The sequence below is a fragment of the Pempheris klunzingeri genome, chromosome 5, assembly GCF_042242105.1.
Source record: "Pempheris klunzingeri isolate RE-2024b chromosome 5, fPemKlu1.hap1, whole genome shotgun sequence".
Classification (NCBI taxonomy): domain Eukaryota; kingdom Metazoa; phylum Chordata; class Actinopteri; order Acropomatiformes; family Pempheridae; genus Pempheris; species Pempheris klunzingeri.
In genome coordinates, this window is record NC_092016.1 from 25,902,419 (window position 1) to 25,921,637 (window position 19,219).

A 19,219-nucleotide genomic window follows, 5' to 3' on the forward strand; every position below is an offset into this window, starting at 1 on the left:
TTCCAATTCCCATTTTTCCTTAATATTATAAGTATTCTCAAAAAGGTCTGATGAAAGTCTTTTGTAGAGATGGGAGACATGTTTATGTAATGGAAGACGTTTTTCCAAAATTGTTATAAAATATTGTTCTATGCTATTTGGGGTTTTGCCAATTCGCTTTTTTTCTTTATGATTTGTAATGTAGTGCCTAATTTGCAAATATCTATAAAAATCATTTGAAGGAAGGTCAAATTGTTCCTGAAGTTGGGTAAACGACTTTAAGTGTGTTTCTTCAAATAATTGATTAAAGATAATGAGACCTTTAGCCGCCCATCTCCTAAAGCCATGATCTGAAATCGAAGGTGGAAAATCAACATTGCCCACTATGGGCATAGCTCGAGACATAGATCCACTATCTTTAAGCATCTTTTTAACTTCTGCCCAAACCTTTATAGTATGTTTTATCCATTCATTTCCAATCTTCATTTTATTAACATGTTTCAAGTCCGCAAAGGGCAGGACAGATAACAGTGCACCCTCACAATCGCTGCTAGCTGAGCTGCCCAGTAATAAAATTTCAAATTCAGCAATGCCAGACCTCCTTCATTTTTAGCCAGATAAAGTATTTTAAGTCTAATTCTGGGTCTCTTGTGTTGCCATATAAATTGAGAGATTAATTTGTTTAACATGGTAAAAATGAAAAACTCTTATGGGCAGCGACTGGAATAAAAACAGGAGACGAGGAAGCAGATTCATCCTAACGGTTTCGACTCTGCCAAACAGAGAAAGGGGGAGGACTTCCCAGCGGGTCAGATCGCTCCTTACTTGTTTAATTAGCTTATTATAGTTTGCTTCAAAAAGTTTTGTGGTTTGAGGTATTATAATAATTCCTAAGTACCTAAATCCTTGTTTAGACCAGTGAAATGACACTGTCTCATTAAGTTGATGTGGCCACATTCCTGATATCATCATTGCCTCCGATTTATTTTGATTAATTCTATAACCGGAAATGTCTCCATAATCTTTTAAACACTGCATGAGTCGAGGTATTGAAGTAAGAGGGTGCTTTATAAAAAGCAGGATGTCATCCGCAAAGAGGGAAATTTTATGAATTCTCCCCCCACCGTCCTCAATCCCTTCAATCTGAACGTCCTGCCGTATGGCCTCCGCCAGAGGCTTGATACTGAGAGCAAAGACGATGGGGGAAAGAGAATCTCCCTGTCTCACTCCTCTCTCTGTGTCAAAAAAATCAGAACAATGCCCATTTACTCTAATTCTCCACCTGGGATTCTTGTATAACAACCGAAACCAACTAGCAAATTTTTCACCAAATCCCATCTCAATAAGTGTTTGTTCTAGAAATTGCCAATCTACCCGGTCAAATGCTTTCTCAGCGTCTAAGCTGAGGAGCATTAGAGCATTTGTCTTTTGAAAGAAGAAATAAAAAATTCTCCATCATAAGTTTTGAAGGTGGAATTTATTAGTAATGTGACACACTACTGCACATTGAAATAATCTGAGGGATTTTGCTGATGATATAGGTCATTATTTACTCTACTCAGAAACACACACAGCTAACAATCAAGTCTCTCACAGCAATCCCTTTTTTACAGTACAAAGACGGAACATGCAATGCGCTTCGTCCTAGTGTTGGTTTAACAAAACGTTATATTGCAACACATGTTCAGTGCTGCTGACTGCTGCCTTTAGTGTTGCGGAGTTGATTGTAGATGTTCAGAGCCCACTGGAAGGTCTGACTGTAGCAGATCTGTCTTCCTCTGATAGTCTGGACTCTGCAAAACATCCAGAAGAGAAAGCTGATCCACTTTTGTTCATGTCGCAAAGGAAGTGTAATTAATTATCACAGATAGCAGACATAAGACATAAGAGGTTTTATTGTCATTATACAACTGTTAACAGCGTACAACGACACCGCCTTGGTACGCCCGGACACGTCTAACAAGTCTAAAGATTAAAATATAGATGTATATATATATAATATATATATATATATACCTACATCTAAAGATCTATATCTTAATCTAAAGATTAAAATATAGATGTGTGTGTGTGTGTGTGTGTATATATACATATATACATGATAAATAAATATATATCAATAACAAAATATCATCATTTATTATTATTTAATTAATTATCATTATTATCATTATAAAGCCTGTCTGGACGTCATTGGTTGTCCATCTTTTAATTAATCATTTCATCACCAATTAAGAGAATAAAATAATAAGGAGAACAAAGTGCAAACTCACATGAAAGCCTGGTGTCGACAGGAGCTGTGGGTCTTGGTTACCGTAGACACGAGATGTGAAGGTAAACTGCCTTTGTAGAACCTGAAGCAGCAGTTTGCAGGTGCCGTGTTGTACTGCAGGGCTTCGGCTGTGAGGAGGGTGACAGGATAGGAAGTCAGTACAAATGTGTGTGTGTGTGTGTGTGTGTGAGTGAGCTCTGAAGACGACGAGGCAGAGACACTGATCACTCACGCATGGCATCGCAGCAGCAGGCAACGAGCAGCAGCAGCCCCAGAGCGAAGCAGAGAGTCCTCATGATGCTGGCAATGAGATGATGATGATGATGATGATGATGATGATGATGATGATGTTCTTCTCCTCTCTTTTGGTGTGATCAATTGTCAGCACCGTGCCCAATATAAATGGTGTCCATTGCGGAACCGAAATGTGCGTGATGTCAGCCTTTCCATCCTAGATCAATCCATGAGACTTCGGGCCAGAATTTCCCCACACTCTCTCATCTTTCCACCACTGCCGCTGTTGTCTACTTCGGGGGAGGGAGTTACTCTAAACTGACAGGCCACGGTTAGATTAAAATCATCTCCTGCCACAGAAAAAGGAAGTTAAGCGTTTATCTTTAGATCGTTGTGTATATGTAGTTGTTGGAAATGTCATCATGAGAATTCAAGTCCATTTGTTCTCAACTGTCTCTTAAGATAAACTTTAATTGTTTCACCATCTCCAGAAGCAGATAGTACCAAGGCTTCAGACCAGTCCAAGTGCACACAGAATGAGCAGACATTCACAACATTTGCCGTTCAAAACCTTTTATAGATTCCAGAGAACACACGTTAAGTGTGCGTTTCATTATCTTTGCTGAAAGCGATCAGGTTCTTTACAAAGTAGAAAGATGCGTTCAACCTGTAGCTAAGACTGATTTAGATAGAGCTGGTTTCTATCACCTCAAAACATTTGATATTAAATTGTGTGTATTCCACTCAAACCTGGATCAACCCATCAATACAAGAAACTGTCCCCGGGGACTCCAGGTACCTGAGACCTCCTGTGTGGTTTCCTCCCTGTGTGTCAAATGGTTTGTCCTGCTCAATGCTTGATCTCAAGGCCCCTTAAGAGGGTACCAGTTTCTCAGTATATCTCAGTATAGGTTCTCTTAAATGTTGCATATTCATAAATGAATCAATTTAACCAAATTAGACAGTGGGATATATTAACTATTGTCACTGTTACCATATTGCTTATTATTAGTCATATTCCCTTTGTCCATACTATAGCTGCTGTTATTATTTTGGTTGTTTGTTGAATTCCTGAATCGTTGGGTCTCTCTTAATGGTTTGGTCTAGACCTGCTCTTTATGGAAAGCGTCTTGAGATAACGCTGTTGTGAATTGGCCCTATATAAATAAAGATTGATTGATTGATGGATTGAGTGGGAAGGATGTGGTGGAAATAGCTGCCTCGCATCTTACGTTCGTCCCCAAAAGCAGGTTAATCCGGTCATGGTTCCACCAACCAAAGAAATCAGGATCAGAAAAGCTAAACCACCAACGTCAGTTCAGATGTTGGTGGATTTTAAATGCAACAAGTGCTCTAGGATTGTTGTAGCCCTTGAGGACTGACCTCACTGCGTGCTGTCATTGTGCGAGGTTGGTACACGAGTGACTGTCCATACAATGATATTTTACCATCTACCCTTAGTGATATTAAACCATGCAGAAAGCTTTGGTTTGGTTCAATTTGCCCAGGTTTTGATATACGGGCCTCTGGGATTCCTTCAGCAGAGATGAGCAATGATAAATCATATTTGAACAGAGTGCCCTCCCAAAAATAATGTCCCCCCTTACTCAGCATGATCCACAGTTTTCACTGGGAGGACTTTCTCCCTGAGAATGAATCCCTATTAAAAATGTAGAACAGGGTGGAAATTTCGAACCCTGATATCTCAGAGCCTGGCCAATTTCAAACCAAAACTATCTTTTGACAATAATTTGATTGAAAAAAGTGACATTCTAGCAAGTCTAATTACTATCTGTTAAAAAGTTTGTAGGATTATAGCCTCTGCCGTGGGGCTCTCCGTCATACTGGAACATGAACCACAAGGAAACTATTATCACATATTTAGTTTAAAATAAAGAAACACTGGTTCCTGCCACCTCCAGGGTAAATTACACTACAAGATTATCATGAGTCAGTTCTTCCCTTTATGCAAATCTATGTGGTGCAGACCGAAGTGATGGAGATAGATTCTGTTCGCAAGATCTTATCGCAGCTATTTTCAGTCAAGTACACACACAAACAGGTATAGCAATGTGCTGTGACCTATTTAGATCACTGCTGTGCATGCATTTGCAACCTCATCAATTTCCTCACTAAAGAAGAAGCACCCCGTCAAGCAAATTAAACTACCAATATGTCAGAATATACTTAAATAAAACAAAAAAACCTTTTTGACAAATGTTCAGGGAAATGCCACTGAGGTACATCTACGTTTCACATACAAGATTGCAAATAATTATGTCTCTCTGTGTTGTGGACATGTGCAATCCATTGAGAACATACATTTTATTGATGTATTTTTTATTTAGAAGATCCCTCTGTTACCTCAAGTGGCTTGGAATTTCTGCCTCACTGCATCCAGTCTCTTGTAGCAGCTACATCAACCAGCTTCTAGCTGTGAAGCCTGGTAGGGTGGCACTACAAGGTCAGTGGTCTCTGTCTCTGTATCCTCTGATCACTTGTTTCCAGAATATTAAACACAAATGGTATTCACAGGTGCAAGTTGGTGCCACTGTGACCCCGAAAAGTAGTAAGAGAATGGTTCTGTGGAGAGAAATCATATTATGCATGGCTAATTCTCACAATTAAAAATGTAATTATAATTATCATTTATTTATTATTCATCTACGTCATCATTCATCTTTATTCATCTTTTTTTTTTTTTTTTTTTATCAATTACCGATCTTAAAGCTATGTGTCGCACATCAAAATGGTTTTTCCTCAAAGCTCTACAGGGATAACATTGTGATGACTCTTGGTTTGCGTGTTTACTCTGTGTATTACGGTAAAAGGGGCCTGACCGCGAGCCTCTCAGCACGAACAGATCTGGGGTCAGGTTAAAGAATCCTCCGGCCTCTGAGCGAGGCAGGCCTGCTACATTTGGGCTGGTTCCAGATCAGCGCTCCCTCTTCAAGCGTATTTACGGGACTCCAGTTGTATGTTTCGCTAACGTCGAAAGGCCCGCTGAAATTCAAAGTTGGAGGAGGAGACTGGAAGCATAAAACAACAGTGTGTCTTGTTTTCTGTCAGTTAGTTAGCGTCCATACAGACATCTTTTCAGGTGAGGCAACAAATGACTCGCTCGGCATGTAACATATATTAGCTTTGCTAACTCTATTAACACATTAACAGGACAGCTTGCCCCTGCTGAGCTTGTCTTTCTAAGCTAGGCTAACGTCATGATGGCCAACTTTAGATACTTTAGCTTAAAACGAGCTGGTCAGACTCAGAGTTGACTTAATTGGCTAGCTTAGCTAATGTAGTTGCTGTAGTTGTCCGGTGGCAGGTTGTCAATGCTCGGAGACTAAAAACGACAATAATAATACATTTAACTAACAGGGCTGTTGGCAGTGTTAACATGATAACGCCATGTATTTAGCGTTAGCTGGCTAGTTAGCATAACTTTGTATGGATGTGCGTTTCATCTATAAATGGACTTGAGCTGGGCGTTGTCACATTTCATTTTATTGGGGAAAATGCTGAAGCGGTTTATCCAGTGTTGGAGTTTCTTTCTTTCTGTATAAAAACGCCTGAAAACTTTGGTCATTTCAGCCAAATCTTTTTCATGGTATCGTTAAGAGTAGGCCTTGATAATGACATACACGCCCTTCACTGTTAACAAGTCTCGTATTTATGTGGTTTGTAACTCTCAGGGGCAAATTTTAAAAATAGCAAGCAGGTATTTTGAGGAATTACCTGCTTGCTATAAAAACTGCCGAGGTTTGACTCTTGTTTCTACTAAATCTGTCGTGCTTAAATGTTTCATTTCAAAAAGAGCTGACGTCCCAAGATACGTAACCAGTCTGTAATGTCACTGTGTCTGCAGCTCAGTATGGAAGCTGGTGAAGAAAACAGTGGCAGCGTCAGCTTGAAGAGACAGAGAGCACCTCTGTCAGATTCAGAGGACAATGTCCCCTCGCAATCAGGTTTGTGTGTCAGGGATGTGAAGGTCACTGGGCACATCTTTGAAAGTACAGTGTGTCTTTTGTACATTTGTGATTTTTTTTGCTTCATAAATCTTTCTATCCAATGTCTTAGAAGTCAATGAAGGCCAGAAGCGGCGACGTGTGGGTGCAGCTGGTCAGGAGAACCATAATCCCAAATCGTCACCCTCCAGACGTTTAGCTGAGTTTGAGTCAAAGCCAGATACGCCGATTGTGCCCTCAGTCCGGTCCCGTGTCCAGCAGCTCACACAGAGACGAGAGGGTAATCCTGCCCTTACTGAGCCTCGCAAGCTAATATTTCGAGTGTTCATCAGCGAGGGTAGACTGAATCTTAGAAACTCCTCCTAGTATAATGCAATAAAGTTCAACAGACTTAACACAATCTGCAGCCTCAAAAGTGAATGTAAAGTTGCATCAACATCTCTCTAAAGCAGATTCAGCACTGGCAGCCGTGTGTATATGTTTACATATCTGTACATACAACACACATACAGTTCATGCTGTGTATTTTAGCAGGAACTGCTCAAGATGGTAACATGACATAGTAGACAAGGTGAACAGTCAAGCTGAAGTATTTGCATGCAAGTTAAGAACTATCGTCAAGGAGTTGAGCACTCTGAGTGTTGAGTGTCTTGGGGTTCGATAAATACTGTAATTTGAAACAACAAGCGTTTGTGTTTCAGGAGGCGGTCCTCTGGCCCAGCGGTGCCTGTCTGATCCAGGGGCTGACAGCCCATCAGTCATCATCCATGAAAAGGGCTTCAGACAGCATATACTCGGTGAGGATGCAATGCTCATCAGGTTATTGCCACCAAAATTTAGATTTCTATTTATTTTTGAGAACATTCCCCCCTATAAATGTTTTTTCTTCCAGGTGAAGACGAATTTAATCAGCGAATGCAGCGGTTTAAAGTTCCAGTCTTTCAGGCTAGCCCCGCCCCTACACCGAGCCCTGACAGCCACTGCCCTCGGACCTGCTCCAACTTTGTGTCTGGCATTCAGCAGAAACTCCAGGGCACTACAACACCCAGCTCCAAGCAGGCTTCTCGCATTCGCCAGGTTGGACCAGGGGCTTTTATTACTGAAATTCATCAGTAGTACGTACATTATTGGGATCAACACTATTCTAGCTCTTAGGTTCTTGTACTTAGATGAGCAAATAAACTCAAAAGCCTTATGGTACAAACATAAATGTGTAATATCAATATTCCTCAACAGTGCTTGTGAATCTTTGATTGTTAAAACCTTTGTCGATTGAAGCTACTAGTGGCAGAAGTACCCTTATCTGATTTATATGTGCAGTTCTTATTCAAATAATATGCTGTTTGATTGTCAGAGTTCCTGTAGAGTTTATGTCTGACATCTGATGTGGTTTCACTGATCAGGAGCGGGAACAGGAGTTGAGCCAGTTGCCTTTCCAACCAATCAGTGAGAATGCCTGGCTGAAGAGGAGCAGCTCTGATCCCTCGTTAACTCAGGTGGGTTTGTGATCATAATGTTTTACCTTTTTTAAAGAATGTGTTAGTCGCAGCTATCAGTAATGTCTTGTTAGACACCTCAACTGTTTTCAGACTTTCTCTGAGGCTGTTAAAAGTGACTGAAAATAGCTATAGTACTGGAATTCCAGGTAGTTTCGTTCACGGTTTGCCATTACTAATGGGCATTGCGTATACAAATAGGATGCCAACCCTGTGGCTGGCAAGTAGAACGTCCAACAGTAACGGGCCCTCGAAATCACTTGGCAACTCTATTTTAGCTTGTTTTTCATGTTTAGTGAGTAATTCCTCCAGTTAGTCTCAGAATGTATTTTTACACACCAGCTTATGTAAACATTAGCAGGGAAGGATCCCTCCTGGCCCCTCATCTCCTGCCTGGGATCCTAGATCTAGAAGCCGTTTTCATTGGCCGCCCATGCAGCCCTGGGATGTGAGTCTGTGACCAACTCTTCACTTTCCTGCCACTTTTTTTGCTTTGACACGTGGGCAGTCCTTGGAGGCAACAGAATGGGCAGTGATAAGAATGGAATTGGATCACGGAACAAGGAAAGTGGCAGTAGAGGAGCACACTACTTTTGTTGGCAGAACTATTTTTTGTCTTGTAGAGGAAGGAACTTCACTTCTTATAGTGCACCTATCTGGTGTGGTTTGGGGGAAATGAGCTGTTCACACAATGGGTTATTCTTTTACTTCACATGCAATAAACTGTAGACAACTGTTTAATTTTGAATGACATTGTGTGGCAAAGTAAGAGACAGTTTCATAGAGATGAACGTTTTGTTTCAGGCATTTTATTCAAAATTATATCACTATCCCTGTAAGGTACACTGCATGGAGTCACCGTGGAGAAGTTTGTGAACATGTATTTTCTTTTCCTGTCACATTCATGGCACAGTTTCTCTGCAACATGTCATTTATTTTCTTTAATTCGTTTTGCAAATATTGTTCTGCAGTATTACCTCTTATTCTTGTTTCCTGGTGCTGATATTGTTACTCTTAGCAGGCTGATGGTGATGCTGAGATGAAAGATGGCAGCTTCATTCAAGCTCCTACATCAGGTGCAGAGAATCTTTCTGCAGATGGGACAGGTGAGACTTTTGATATCAAATTGACTTTTGCCCATACCGTCTTCATTAATGCAGTAAGAATTAAATAGTCATGCGTGGTTACAATCTGCTGTTACTTTAGTGAGGTTTCCACTGTGAAGTATACAGACTTTAATTTTAAAAACAAAAAAAGCACTGGTGCCACATCAGCCAATTCCTTAAGATTAGATTTCAGAATCAACATGGGACAGAAAAACTGTAGTACAAAGAGTCAGTCCTCTGTCATGCCAGATGTGTTTCCTTTGTTAATTTGAATTGCTGTGTTTTTTCCCAGTATAATCAATATCATTGAATATCTAAAGGTTTTAGATCATTTGGCACCATGAAGAGATATGAATACTCAGTATCTGCACTAAAGTATGCCAAGTGTAGACAGCTTAGTGTTAAGACGTAAGACTACTTTTTCAACAGCTGGAAATGCTCCCAGTGACCCGGAAGCCCCAGCAACATATGTAGAGTTTGAAAACTCCAGTGAAGGGCAGCTGCAAATGGAATGGAAGGACCGAAATACTAATCAGTGTGAAGAAGTCAGGGGGGAGAATGAGCACAAGGCTCTAGTTGGAAATGAAGAAAAACAGCCAGGGTCCCAACTATCACAGACCAAGACTGTGTTGAAGTTGTCTTTCAGCGAGGATCACAGTTTCTCCAAAGCACCTTTCGGTGAGGAACAGCATGAGTTGCCAACAGGTGTTGAGCAGAACTTACTAGAATCAGTCTGTCCAGAGGAGTCAAACGTAAAGGAAACAGGTGAGGTTTCTAAAGTAAATGAACAGGATGGGTCTGAGCTATTTTCATCGGAAGAAGTCGACGAAACTGATGGTTTTTCATACAGTGAAGATGGGATTGAGCCATCAACAGATGAGGAGTCACGGTTGTGGCGATATCCTAAAGATAATGTGTGCAAGGAGGAGGAGTCTGTCAGAGCTGAAGAACAGAAGGAAGATGTGTGTGTTGAAGGGAAGGAAGAGAAGCTGGAATCAGCTGGAGTGGACAAAGAAAAAGGGGTCAGTGTTACAGATTACACTGAGCCCTCTAACATCCAGGATGGTGAATGTTATTTGGACAGTGTCTCTGCTGAGATTGCTGGCACCTCTGAAATGCAGGAAGATGAGAAACAAAGACCTGAGGAAGACAAATTGGAGTCAGGAAGCTGTTTAGATGACATAGGGAATAACCAGTCTACTTTGAACAGAGACCAAGAGATTACTGAGTCCTGTGAAGAATGTTTTAAGGGAAATGTCACAGGAGTTATGGATATTTCTACAATAAAACAAGACCAAAACAACACAGAAGGATTCACTGATAAGGATGATATATATCAACCGTCAAAGGAGACCCAGACAGTCAATATAAAAGAAGACATGGATCTAGAGTCAGACAGCGAAGGCCCAAATAGCAGAGTGAATCAAATGGAGGCATCTCCTCTGACAGAAACACAGACGGAGTATGAAGCCCATGAAAGAGATACTGAAGACGTAGCTAAAACTAAGGTAGAGACCGAATCATCAGACACTAATGTGAATGTGAGTGATGGAGCTCAGTGTTTGGCAGGAGTCCAGGCATCAGAGACAGAAGAAATGGTGCAAGATGCAGTAGATGAAAGGCAGAGTGTTGTAAATGGGATGACAGGGGAAAAACGCAAGGCAGAGGGAGGAGAAAGCTCAAAGAAAGTCACCTTTATTCTGGAGCCTGAGCTAATCAATGACTCAACCGTGTCTGAGACCAATACCTCCATGGAGTCCAGGATGGAGGCAAGCATGTCAGGTGAGGACCGTAAGACGATGCACGTATGAGCACCTGGGCTGCTTGAGGACACCTGAAGAGAAGTGGAACACATGGGTGACGTCCTTTATTTGTAAGACAGAGATCACTGGTCACTGGGAAACTGCATAAGCTGGGTTATATAAAGAGCAATATGTTTTCTACCCTGAATACAAGCAAACATGTAAAGGTGTTCAGAGAAGTTTATTTGAGGATAAAAAGAAATGTTTGTGTGTATCTTTGCAGAGCTGTACGGTTCAGCCTAACTGTGTTGGGACACAAGTAACTTGTAGAGAGACCAATATGGGGCCACAAGCACATAATTGGTATTGCACAGGTGCACTTATGGGATGGTACCCATCTGTTGTGGGTTTCTTCAGTTTTGACACTTTGTTGTTGTGAACCTCACCAGCCATCTGCCTAATGTTAAAGTTGTTGTCCTTATTTGGTTCAAAAGGTGACATTCTATCTCCTTCCACAGATGCTGAGCTGAGCTCTCACGATGAGACTAACACAGCTGAAATAATTGACCAGATGTTCGAGGAGGTGCTGGAATATGCTGGAAGGATAGAAGAAGAGAGGGTGGATGATGAAGACACTGAGGACCACGATAGTGGCATTGGTGCTTGCTCTGGAGACAAAGACAAGATGGACACAGAGTCCGAGAAGGAGAAAAGTGAAGAAGAGCAGGAGGCCAAAGAAGAAGAGTGCTATGAGAGCAAGAAGCTTGAAAGCAATGGAGATGAGCTGCTGACTTTTCCTCCCAGCGGCATTCTCTCTCCTCTCAGCAAGTCTGTGGAGGCCGTGGTCACACCTCTGGTAAGACTATTTTGAGCTGTCAGTACACATGTTTTGATAAATGTAGGACCTGGAAAAATATTTGAATGTTCCATATCCCACAACAGCGATTGGCAGTGAGCCAGGAGTCCAATCCTCCATCTCTGCTCCTGACTCCAGAAGAGATCACCACTCCTCCTGCTGAATCAGCTCCTCTATACAGGTAACAGCAACATAACCATGTTTTTGGAATTACTTAAAGGCTGCATTATATGTCTATTCTGTCATTTTATGAACATGTCATACTGTGTCATCACTATCTTCATATCTCTAATTACTGCTCTTAAGCTTTTATAAATACAGGAGCTGTAGGATTGCTAGTAGTCCTCAATTCATGGGTCGTTAACGTACTTAAATCTGATTGTGTAGCTGATTGGTACTGTCATGTATCTGTAATTTGATGTTGGTTTATTCTGTGATTGACAGTATTGATGCATACCGCACACAAAGACAGAGTAAGCTGCCCACCATTCAGAGTGTGACTCCCGGAGTTCAGAGACGAGCTGCAGAGAAGTCCCAACCTCAACCCTCAGTCAACGCCAAGGAGAAAATCACGGTGTGTTGTGATGTTTTCAACCAGTGTTAATTGAAGAATGCAAACCCATTGCCTGTTTCACAGAAGGCCAGTCAGTATTCACGGTGTAGCCCCCACTGCAATATCCTCTGGGATTTTTATGACATGCTTCTTTTAAGTCTTTCAACTGTAAATGTTATCTACACTGACCTCATTTTGATATAAATGAAATCCAGTGCAAATGTTAAGTAACCCACAATCTTGCATATTTTTTGTCCAGGCCCTTAACGAAGAGGCAGGGAAGCTGCAGACTGTGATCAACCAGACCCTGCAGGCTCTGAGCTGCTGTACTGATGAGGAGCACGGACGAGGCTCACTGGAGGAGGCTGAGGCCGAAAAACTTCTGCTGGTCTCCTGTATGCAATCATACAATCATACTTTGTATACCATAGATAGGAATCATGCACAGACCATTCTGTTTTATTCTCTTTAAATAATTTTAACATTTTACATACAGTTGAGAAAATAGTATAAATCACTGTATCATTAACAAAAGACCTACACATACACATATTTGCATTTTTTACGTTAATTATTTTCGTGTTTTTCGACTGTTCCAGGTGAGAAACGTTCTGCCCTGCTGGCAGAGGTGGCCAGACTGAGGGAGGAGAGGAACTCCGAGTCAGGAGAAGCAGCAGGGGAGGACAGGGAGTATGTTTCCCAGCAGCCCTGCAGAGGGACTGTCAGCATCACAAAGATCCAGCTGCCTCTCAAGGTGGAATTTGTCTGCTCCTCACACAACCGCACAGGTAGCACAGCAAAGAAACATTGTACTTTTTTTTTTCCTTTTTGTTTTTTTTCAGCATTTGTAAGACTCAAATAAAAACGTATTAAACTCTTAAAGGCTTAATCAACACAAATGGCTGACAAGCACTTTTTTTTCTTTCTTCCTTGTGTCACCATTTAGGTCGTCCAAGTCACTACTTCTTCATCCTGATCCGCTACGGGGCCTGCAACATCGTCGCCACCCCCCTGGCAACAGCTGCTGACGCTCAGAATGGAGACACCATTTCCTTCCCTACTTCTGTCACTCTGTGAGCTGCAGTTCAATAGCTGACTTGCCGTTACTTTATTTTACAACTGATAATAATAATGATAATAATAGCTTGGTTTTATATAATGCCTTTCAAGGAAACCAAGGCCAATGCACTACTATTGCACTACCAATGCATTTCTTCCTGTTTTTCTGAACAAACAGCATGTGCTTTCTCATAGGGACATAAAACCCATTTTCTCAGCTTCGGCCAGTAACATTAATGGACAAGTCTGTTGGCTTTTTTAGTTTACAATCAGGTTTTTTAACCAAATATTTAATGAATGTACACATCCAGACAACCTTAGCCAAACTGGGACATTTGGATCTTTTGCACAAGTTTCATGTTGAGCTCCTAAAATATAGAGTGGGAGTACTGAGAGAGATTAGATTCATGGATTTCTTGCTTTGTCTCTATTATTTCAGGAAGGATATTCGCTCATCCTTTGAGATTGATGTGGAAGTCTACAGTCTGGTGAGACAAAACATTTTAATGTTCTGATTTGAGTTCTTTATTATGTATTATTGAAAGAATATTAATTGTTGTTATTCTAAACTTCTATGTTACTTAAAACAGACACATGGGAGTATTTTATACAATTTACTGTATGCTTGTGGAACAAAATCCTGTTTGTTGTGGTTATAACTGCTGATGTTATGGACAGAATTGTATGGTGTGCTACTTGCTAGGATGAGGTAGCTGAAGAGGCTCAGATGGTTGATGGCAGCATTAGAGCTAGCCTAACATGTTGTTAGCTGGGTGTTTGCTGGCCTGTTGGAGTTAATTGCTAGGGTGAAGTAGCTGAACGTAGCTGTTTTTGTGCCATCTAGTCCCACACCTCGGGTAGCAACTGCAACATTGACCGGACAACCACCAAGTCACGGGTAAGTGGCTGAGCCAAATAATGAGCCAGGTGTGAATTTATCAATGACTCAGTAATTCATGATGTCTTTACATACTCAGGTCACGCCAAGAAAGCTTCTGAATACAATCACAGTGAGTATCCAGTCTTTATTTCATGCCCAAATCTTACAGTCTGTTGTTCTCACCTCTCATGGAACAATTATCTTGACCAAGAGTTCCCTATCATTTTCAGCTTGAGACCCAAAAGAGAAATGTCTTAAGCTGAAAAAACAAAATAAAACAAAAAATTAGAAGTGATAATGAACACAACAAACCGTGAATTTAAAATAGTGTCTAATAATACAAATAGAATATAGTGACAATACAGTAAAAATAAATGGTAATGCTTGTTAAATGACAGAGGAATTATCATTCAAAATCGCCACCCTCACTTGTCCGCACCTCAGTAGTCACACACACATCAATCAATCATATACACAGAATTTCTGACATTTCTCTGACATGGTAATTGACGCACATACACACTTGACTGATACAAACGTAACACACACGTAAACAGCCCTGCACTCTGAACAGACCAACATAGCAAAAAGAACACTCCTCTTCTATTTTAATCAGGAAAATGAATTCACATATCAGAACACTGAAATGTATTTAACTCTTTTGGTGACCCAATTCGGTGACCGTCGTGACCCTAAGTTTGGGAAGGAATAACCTAAACCTGTTTCTTATGTTTTCAACAGAGAGCCAGTAACAGTCTGACATGTAAGTTTGAGAATTCTGAATTTTGTTTTGGTCATTATTTGTTATAGTACAAAAGGCTTCATCTTTTCCCTTTTTCACTCAATGTGACAACTGTAGAATGGTTGCTAGTACATTTTCAGAATTTTTTTTTTGTGAATTTGATATGGAGGCTGAATTTTCATTGTGTTCTTTGTCTTTCAGCTGCTGGTCTTCCTGCTCTCAACACTCGTCGCTCCAGTAACTTTTGTCTGGTGGGCTCCCATAAGATCACCTTGGCCTCACTGGGACACAGCAAGTTCCCTCTGGATAAGGTGATTATCTGTCCTGATATTGTTGGGAGATGCTGCTTGCGCTGCTTTTGGCAGCTTCACAGATTAGAGATTAATACACCGTTGTGGCCTGCTGAAATGCTGGATTGTTGGTCATTTGAAATTAGTCAGTTTGGCAAGTAAAAAAATAATATTTCATGAATGCAGTTTGGTGGAAGTGCTGGCACGTAAATTCAAATGTAAATTGTTAATGAAATGATGCCATTCAGAGGGGAGCAGCATGGCCCACGTAACCCATCCAGTGTCACCAGGTTTTACACCTCGCTGTGTATTTCATGTTTGACCTCTAGCACGGACTCCTTTTGGTCTTTTCTTTATTCCGTTTGAAGTTTCAACACATGGGTGTGCTCACTGGTGATGTAACATGTCTGCCTCCCTCCCCCTCCCTGTCTTTCTTCCTCCACTCAGATGAAACTTGAAGGCAAAATCAGGAGGCTGCTGGGGGATGAATTTCAGGAAAAGGTTTCACTACCATCCCTACACCTCTCACTGCTTCCCTCTGCTTCTCTGCAAAAATAACCTAACCTCTGACTCTTGATTTCAGTCCTGCAAATTAATTGTTGCCTCAGTCTTGACAGTGTTTGTTTGATCAGTGAATCTCATTTTATTACCTGTTTCCTGTGTGATCTCAAAAAGCAAAGACAATATCCTGTTTTTATATTTTGTAAATTGACAGTGCATAAGGTCAGAATACAAAAAAAGCATATTAACATATAGATATTTACTAGAGATTTGTACATTTATGGTGTGTATTTGTACACATATTGTTGCATTTCTGCTATAGTCCTTCGTCATTTGATTTTGGATCACAGGACTAAAATGGCAGCGTAGAAACTTCTAATCATGAAATTGTGTGTTTTTCCTTGTAGAAGTAGTATTTGTCTGCGTGTGTGTGTGTGTGTGTGTGTGTGTGTGTGTGTTAACTAGCTCTAAAAATAAAAGAAGAATGTCACACCATGGTGATGCGTGCTCATGACGACAGTTGCCATATCTAACACTTATCAGTGGAAACATTTTAAAAGCCACATATGGTCACAGTTTGACTAGAACAGTAGAATCAGTAGAGTTTCAGGCAGCTTTTCTTTCCAGAAGTAGATGAAGAGCATGTTGGTATGAAATTCTTCAAAATATAGTTTTCTGTCACATCTGAGCAGTTTAACAGTGTCTCCCCTCCCTTTTCTCCCTGACCTGCAGGTGCCTTTTCTCTCTCCTCTAGAGGGCAACATCTACCTGCGCCTGGAGAGTGAGAGTCACTCAAATGTCCAGCACCAGGGCTTCCTGGTCAGTAATTATTATATTATATTATTATGTTATATTGCACACATCCATCTTAACAAGCTATTAAGTATCGTACTGTCACTACAAATAAGTGCCTGTATCTCTAGATCACACTCACAAGAAGCAGATTTACACCACGCTCCATCAGGGATGTAGCTCCACTCTTTACTCCACATACTGTGTAACAGATATCAATGTTAGACGGGTTTAAACTGCATTTTCGTTGCATGTTAAATTCACTTTTTGTGCTTCTGTTTTCAGACAATGTTTGAGTTGATCAGTGGATATGGGGTGTGGCATCGCCGATATTTTGTTCTGAATGGATGCAACATGTACTACTGGAACCACCCCAACGACAGAGAAACTAAGGTATAGATGGACCAAGAGTCACACCTACAGAGTAAGTCGCCAAGTTACATCTCATAGATTTAACTCTGTTTTCTGGTGGAACCTCCCAGGAGGCAGAGGGCAGCATTTCTCTGTCCAGCTCCCCCAGTCAGAGCGTCAGGCCTGTCAAGAGGGACTCGTGTGCTCGGCCTTTCACCTTTGAGCTGGTGAGCAACATCCAGCAGCAGCAGGATGACCCCCAGGAAGCCATGGCCAAGTAAGACTGAATATCAAGTGCAACAGCCAGAAAAATTGGATTTGGGGGAGTTAGTGAAGCGTAAATGCACTAGATTTCTTTTAGTTATAACTTAGAGCTTCAAAACAGATTCATTGTGTTTTATGTTCACGGATTATAACCAACCTCAGCCCCTCTAAGGCACAAATAGATATAATAAATATAGTTGGCACTTACATTCACAGTTTTCTGGCTGCACCCAGCTAGAGGGTGTTTTACTTTTGACATTTGATGAGAAACGCCCTCTGTGACATCAGAAATTTAGTTTCAAAATACATTTTTAGACACAACCTACATTTGATATTGTATGCCACTTTAATTTTGAGGTAAAAGTAGAAAAAAACAATAGTTATCTTCCATGCGAAGTAAAACAATTAGTTCAACTCTGATAGATGTCTGAACAGGCTGATAGCCTTTGAACTGGCTCCTAACAGCTCGTACAGCGCTCCTATCATCCGAGCACACAAACTGACGGATGTTGTTTTTGTTCAGGTGCTGGTTTTCAGCTGACACCAAACAGGAGAGGTTGGACTGGATGGAGAAACTCAACCAAACTCTCCTGGACTTTCACACATGGAACCAGACATCAGCACCCCAAACAGAGGGTCACCAGTCAAACACGTCCAGCAGTGGGAACTTGAGAGAGAGCATACTGTAATCACATCACTAAGCCAACATGCCTGCTTAGTGCTTTCTCCCAGATTCGGCTGCCTGGGATCCATGGCAACATCCTGGAGGCGGCTTTTAAGTGGCAGGTACCGTAGATGTGCTGACATCAGAGTTTAGATTCTTTATCTCACAGCTGCAAGAGAGGAGCTTCTTCTTTGTAGGGTCTGGTTCACTGTTTCGTACATGACATGAGTTATGTATCTCATGGTGATTTATTTTGGGGAGGTATCTATTTGATTGTCATACTATTGTTTATTTCTTTTTAATCTGAATCCAATCATTATTGTTGGTTTTCACTTTTATTTTCGAAGTTACACTTGCCATTTGAATATTTTTAGTTTTTCTTTATTGTGATTTTGTGGAAATCAGGTTTTAGTTTGACTTGTTTTTCTGTATCAATCAGCTGCTTTAGCCTTTGTTGGCAGTATAATTTGGTCACTTTCAGTTACTAAGGTGGAACTTTTCATGTAGTTTATATTTTTGAAATAATTTACGCATATATTGATTCATATTATATTTTTGTATCATTTAAACTGGAAGGATAAACACTTTTGAATAGATACACTAATAAATGTTGAAAGAAAAGTAACTCTTTAAATCTACTAAACTAATCCAGGGTGAGAATGTATTTGAAATGGCAGGAAACACTACAAATGACTAGATTAGAGAGGGAATGCTAGCTAGTGTTGGAATGGGAGCTTTTCTTAGGCAAACACAGTATCTGCTTCTGTTTGGTGAAATAATACGTTTTCAATCATGGGCCCGGTCGATCCATTCTAGGTGGAAGTTGGTGCACGTTTTTGTTCCAATGATTCACCAGATAATTTCAAATTATTACTCTAAAATATGCTAGAACAACACATAACCAGTCAAAATCGATCTATTCCTCTTGATGGTACAGTGTGTCACTGTTGCCTTGAAGTCTTCACTCATATTCCTAAGAGCATGGTTTGTGTTACTGCACATAAATACACCCATACATTTGACATATTTAAACCCATATTATATATGTAATACAGTGGATGAGAGAAGAGGAGAGGTAGAGGAGGGGACTGGAATGATGCTGCTACAATGAATGTAGTCTGTCCTGTCTGATGTCCTTTTCCATGTTTTTCCAACATCAGTCTGTCACTTTGTCATAAATGTTATTCATGTGAACTCTCATTCTATGCACTTAATTGCAGGTACCAATAAAATAAATGGATTGAAATGGCTGCAAAAACTGTTTAAATTGCTGGACTTGTCCAGTCAAGACAGGAGTCTTGCATGCAATTGCTGGCACAAAAGGCTAACGCATAATTATTCAACATCATATAGTATCATATATTATGTTTCCTTTGCAACAGAAAACATGTTAAAGTCAGTGCACAATGTTATTTCAATCAGATTCAGCAGACAACAAGATTGAATGTGTTTGAATACTTCCTAGCCATTTAA

The 19,219-nt window shown here is 40.6% G+C and overlaps 2 protein-coding genes across 3 annotated transcripts; one reads left to right on the forward strand and one right to left on the reverse strand.

The window, feature by feature from the left end:
- Positions 1–1,459: 1,459 nt before the first annotated feature.
- Positions 1,460–2,585, reverse strand: LOC139202019 (C-C motif chemokine 4-like). The gene is made up of 3 exons (XM_070831481.1): positions 2,484–2,585; positions 2,253–2,379; positions 1,460–1,772 (listed from the first exon to the last, which is right to left on the reverse strand). The coding sequence occupies exons 1-3, from the start codon at positions 2,545–2,547 to the stop codon at positions 1,664–1,666; spliced, it is 300 nt and encodes a 99-aa protein (XP_070687582.1). The 5' UTR covers positions 2,548–2,585; the 3' UTR covers positions 1,460–1,663.
- Positions 2,586–5,509: 2,924 nt separating this feature from the next.
- anln2 (anillin, actin binding protein 2) lies at positions 5,510–18,988 on the forward strand. Of its 2 annotated transcripts, none has more exons than XM_070830735.1 (23): positions 5,510–5,585; positions 6,351–6,450; positions 6,563–6,730; positions 7,152–7,247; positions 7,343–7,527; positions 7,854–7,946; positions 8,965–9,052; positions 11,313–11,650; positions 11,737–11,831; positions 12,095–12,224; positions 12,463–12,598; positions 12,803–12,991; positions 13,150–13,276; positions 13,702–13,750; positions 14,107–14,160; positions 14,240–14,272; positions 14,884–14,905; positions 15,086–15,195; positions 15,622–15,675; positions 16,408–16,494; positions 16,753–16,860; positions 16,950–17,095; positions 17,606–18,988. In XM_070830735.1, exons 2-23 carry the CDS (start codon positions 6,357–6,359, stop codon positions 17,769–17,771), a joined length of 2,568 nt encoding a protein of 855 aa, XP_070686836.1. In that variant the 5' UTR covers positions 5,510–5,585; positions 6,351–6,356; the 3' UTR covers positions 17,772–18,988. The 2 variants fall into 2 exon arrangements, with proteins under 2 accessions (XP_070686836.1, XP_070686837.1); XM_070830736.1 differs by having other exon boundaries at positions 8,968–9,052.
- The last annotated feature ends 231 nt before the right edge of the window (positions 18,989–19,219 follow it).

What these genes read in the sequence shown, in the direction of transcription:
- LOC139202019 (XM_070831481.1), bottom strand. Translation starts at nt 2,547, where the DNA reads ATGAGGACTCTCTGCTTCGCTCTGGGGCTGCTGCTGCTCGTTGCCTGC. An exon ending in CTGCTGCTGCGATGCCATGC is followed by an intron (nt 2,380 to 2,483) that starts GTGAGTGATCAG and finishes CCCTCCTCACAG; the next exon opens with CCGAAGCCCTGCAGTACAAC. An exon ending in TGTCGACACCAGGCTTTCAT is followed by an intron (nt 1,773 to 2,252) that starts GTGAGTTTGCAC and finishes GATGTTTTGCAG; the next exon opens with AGTCCAGACTATCAGAGGAA.
- anln2 (XM_070830735.1), top strand. Translation starts at nt 6,357, where the DNA reads ATGGAAGCTGGTGAAGAAAACAGTGGCAGCGTCAGCTTGAAGAGACAG. An exon ending in GCTCACACAGAGACGAGAGG is followed by an intron (nt 6,731 to 7,151) that starts GTAATCCTGCCC and finishes TTTGTGTTTCAG; the next exon opens with GAGGCGGTCCTCTGGCCCAG. An exon ending in CCAACGACAGAGAAACTAAG is followed by an intron (nt 16,861 to 16,949) that starts GTATAGATGGAC and finishes GGAACCTCCCAG; the next exon opens with GAGGCAGAGGGCAGCATTTC.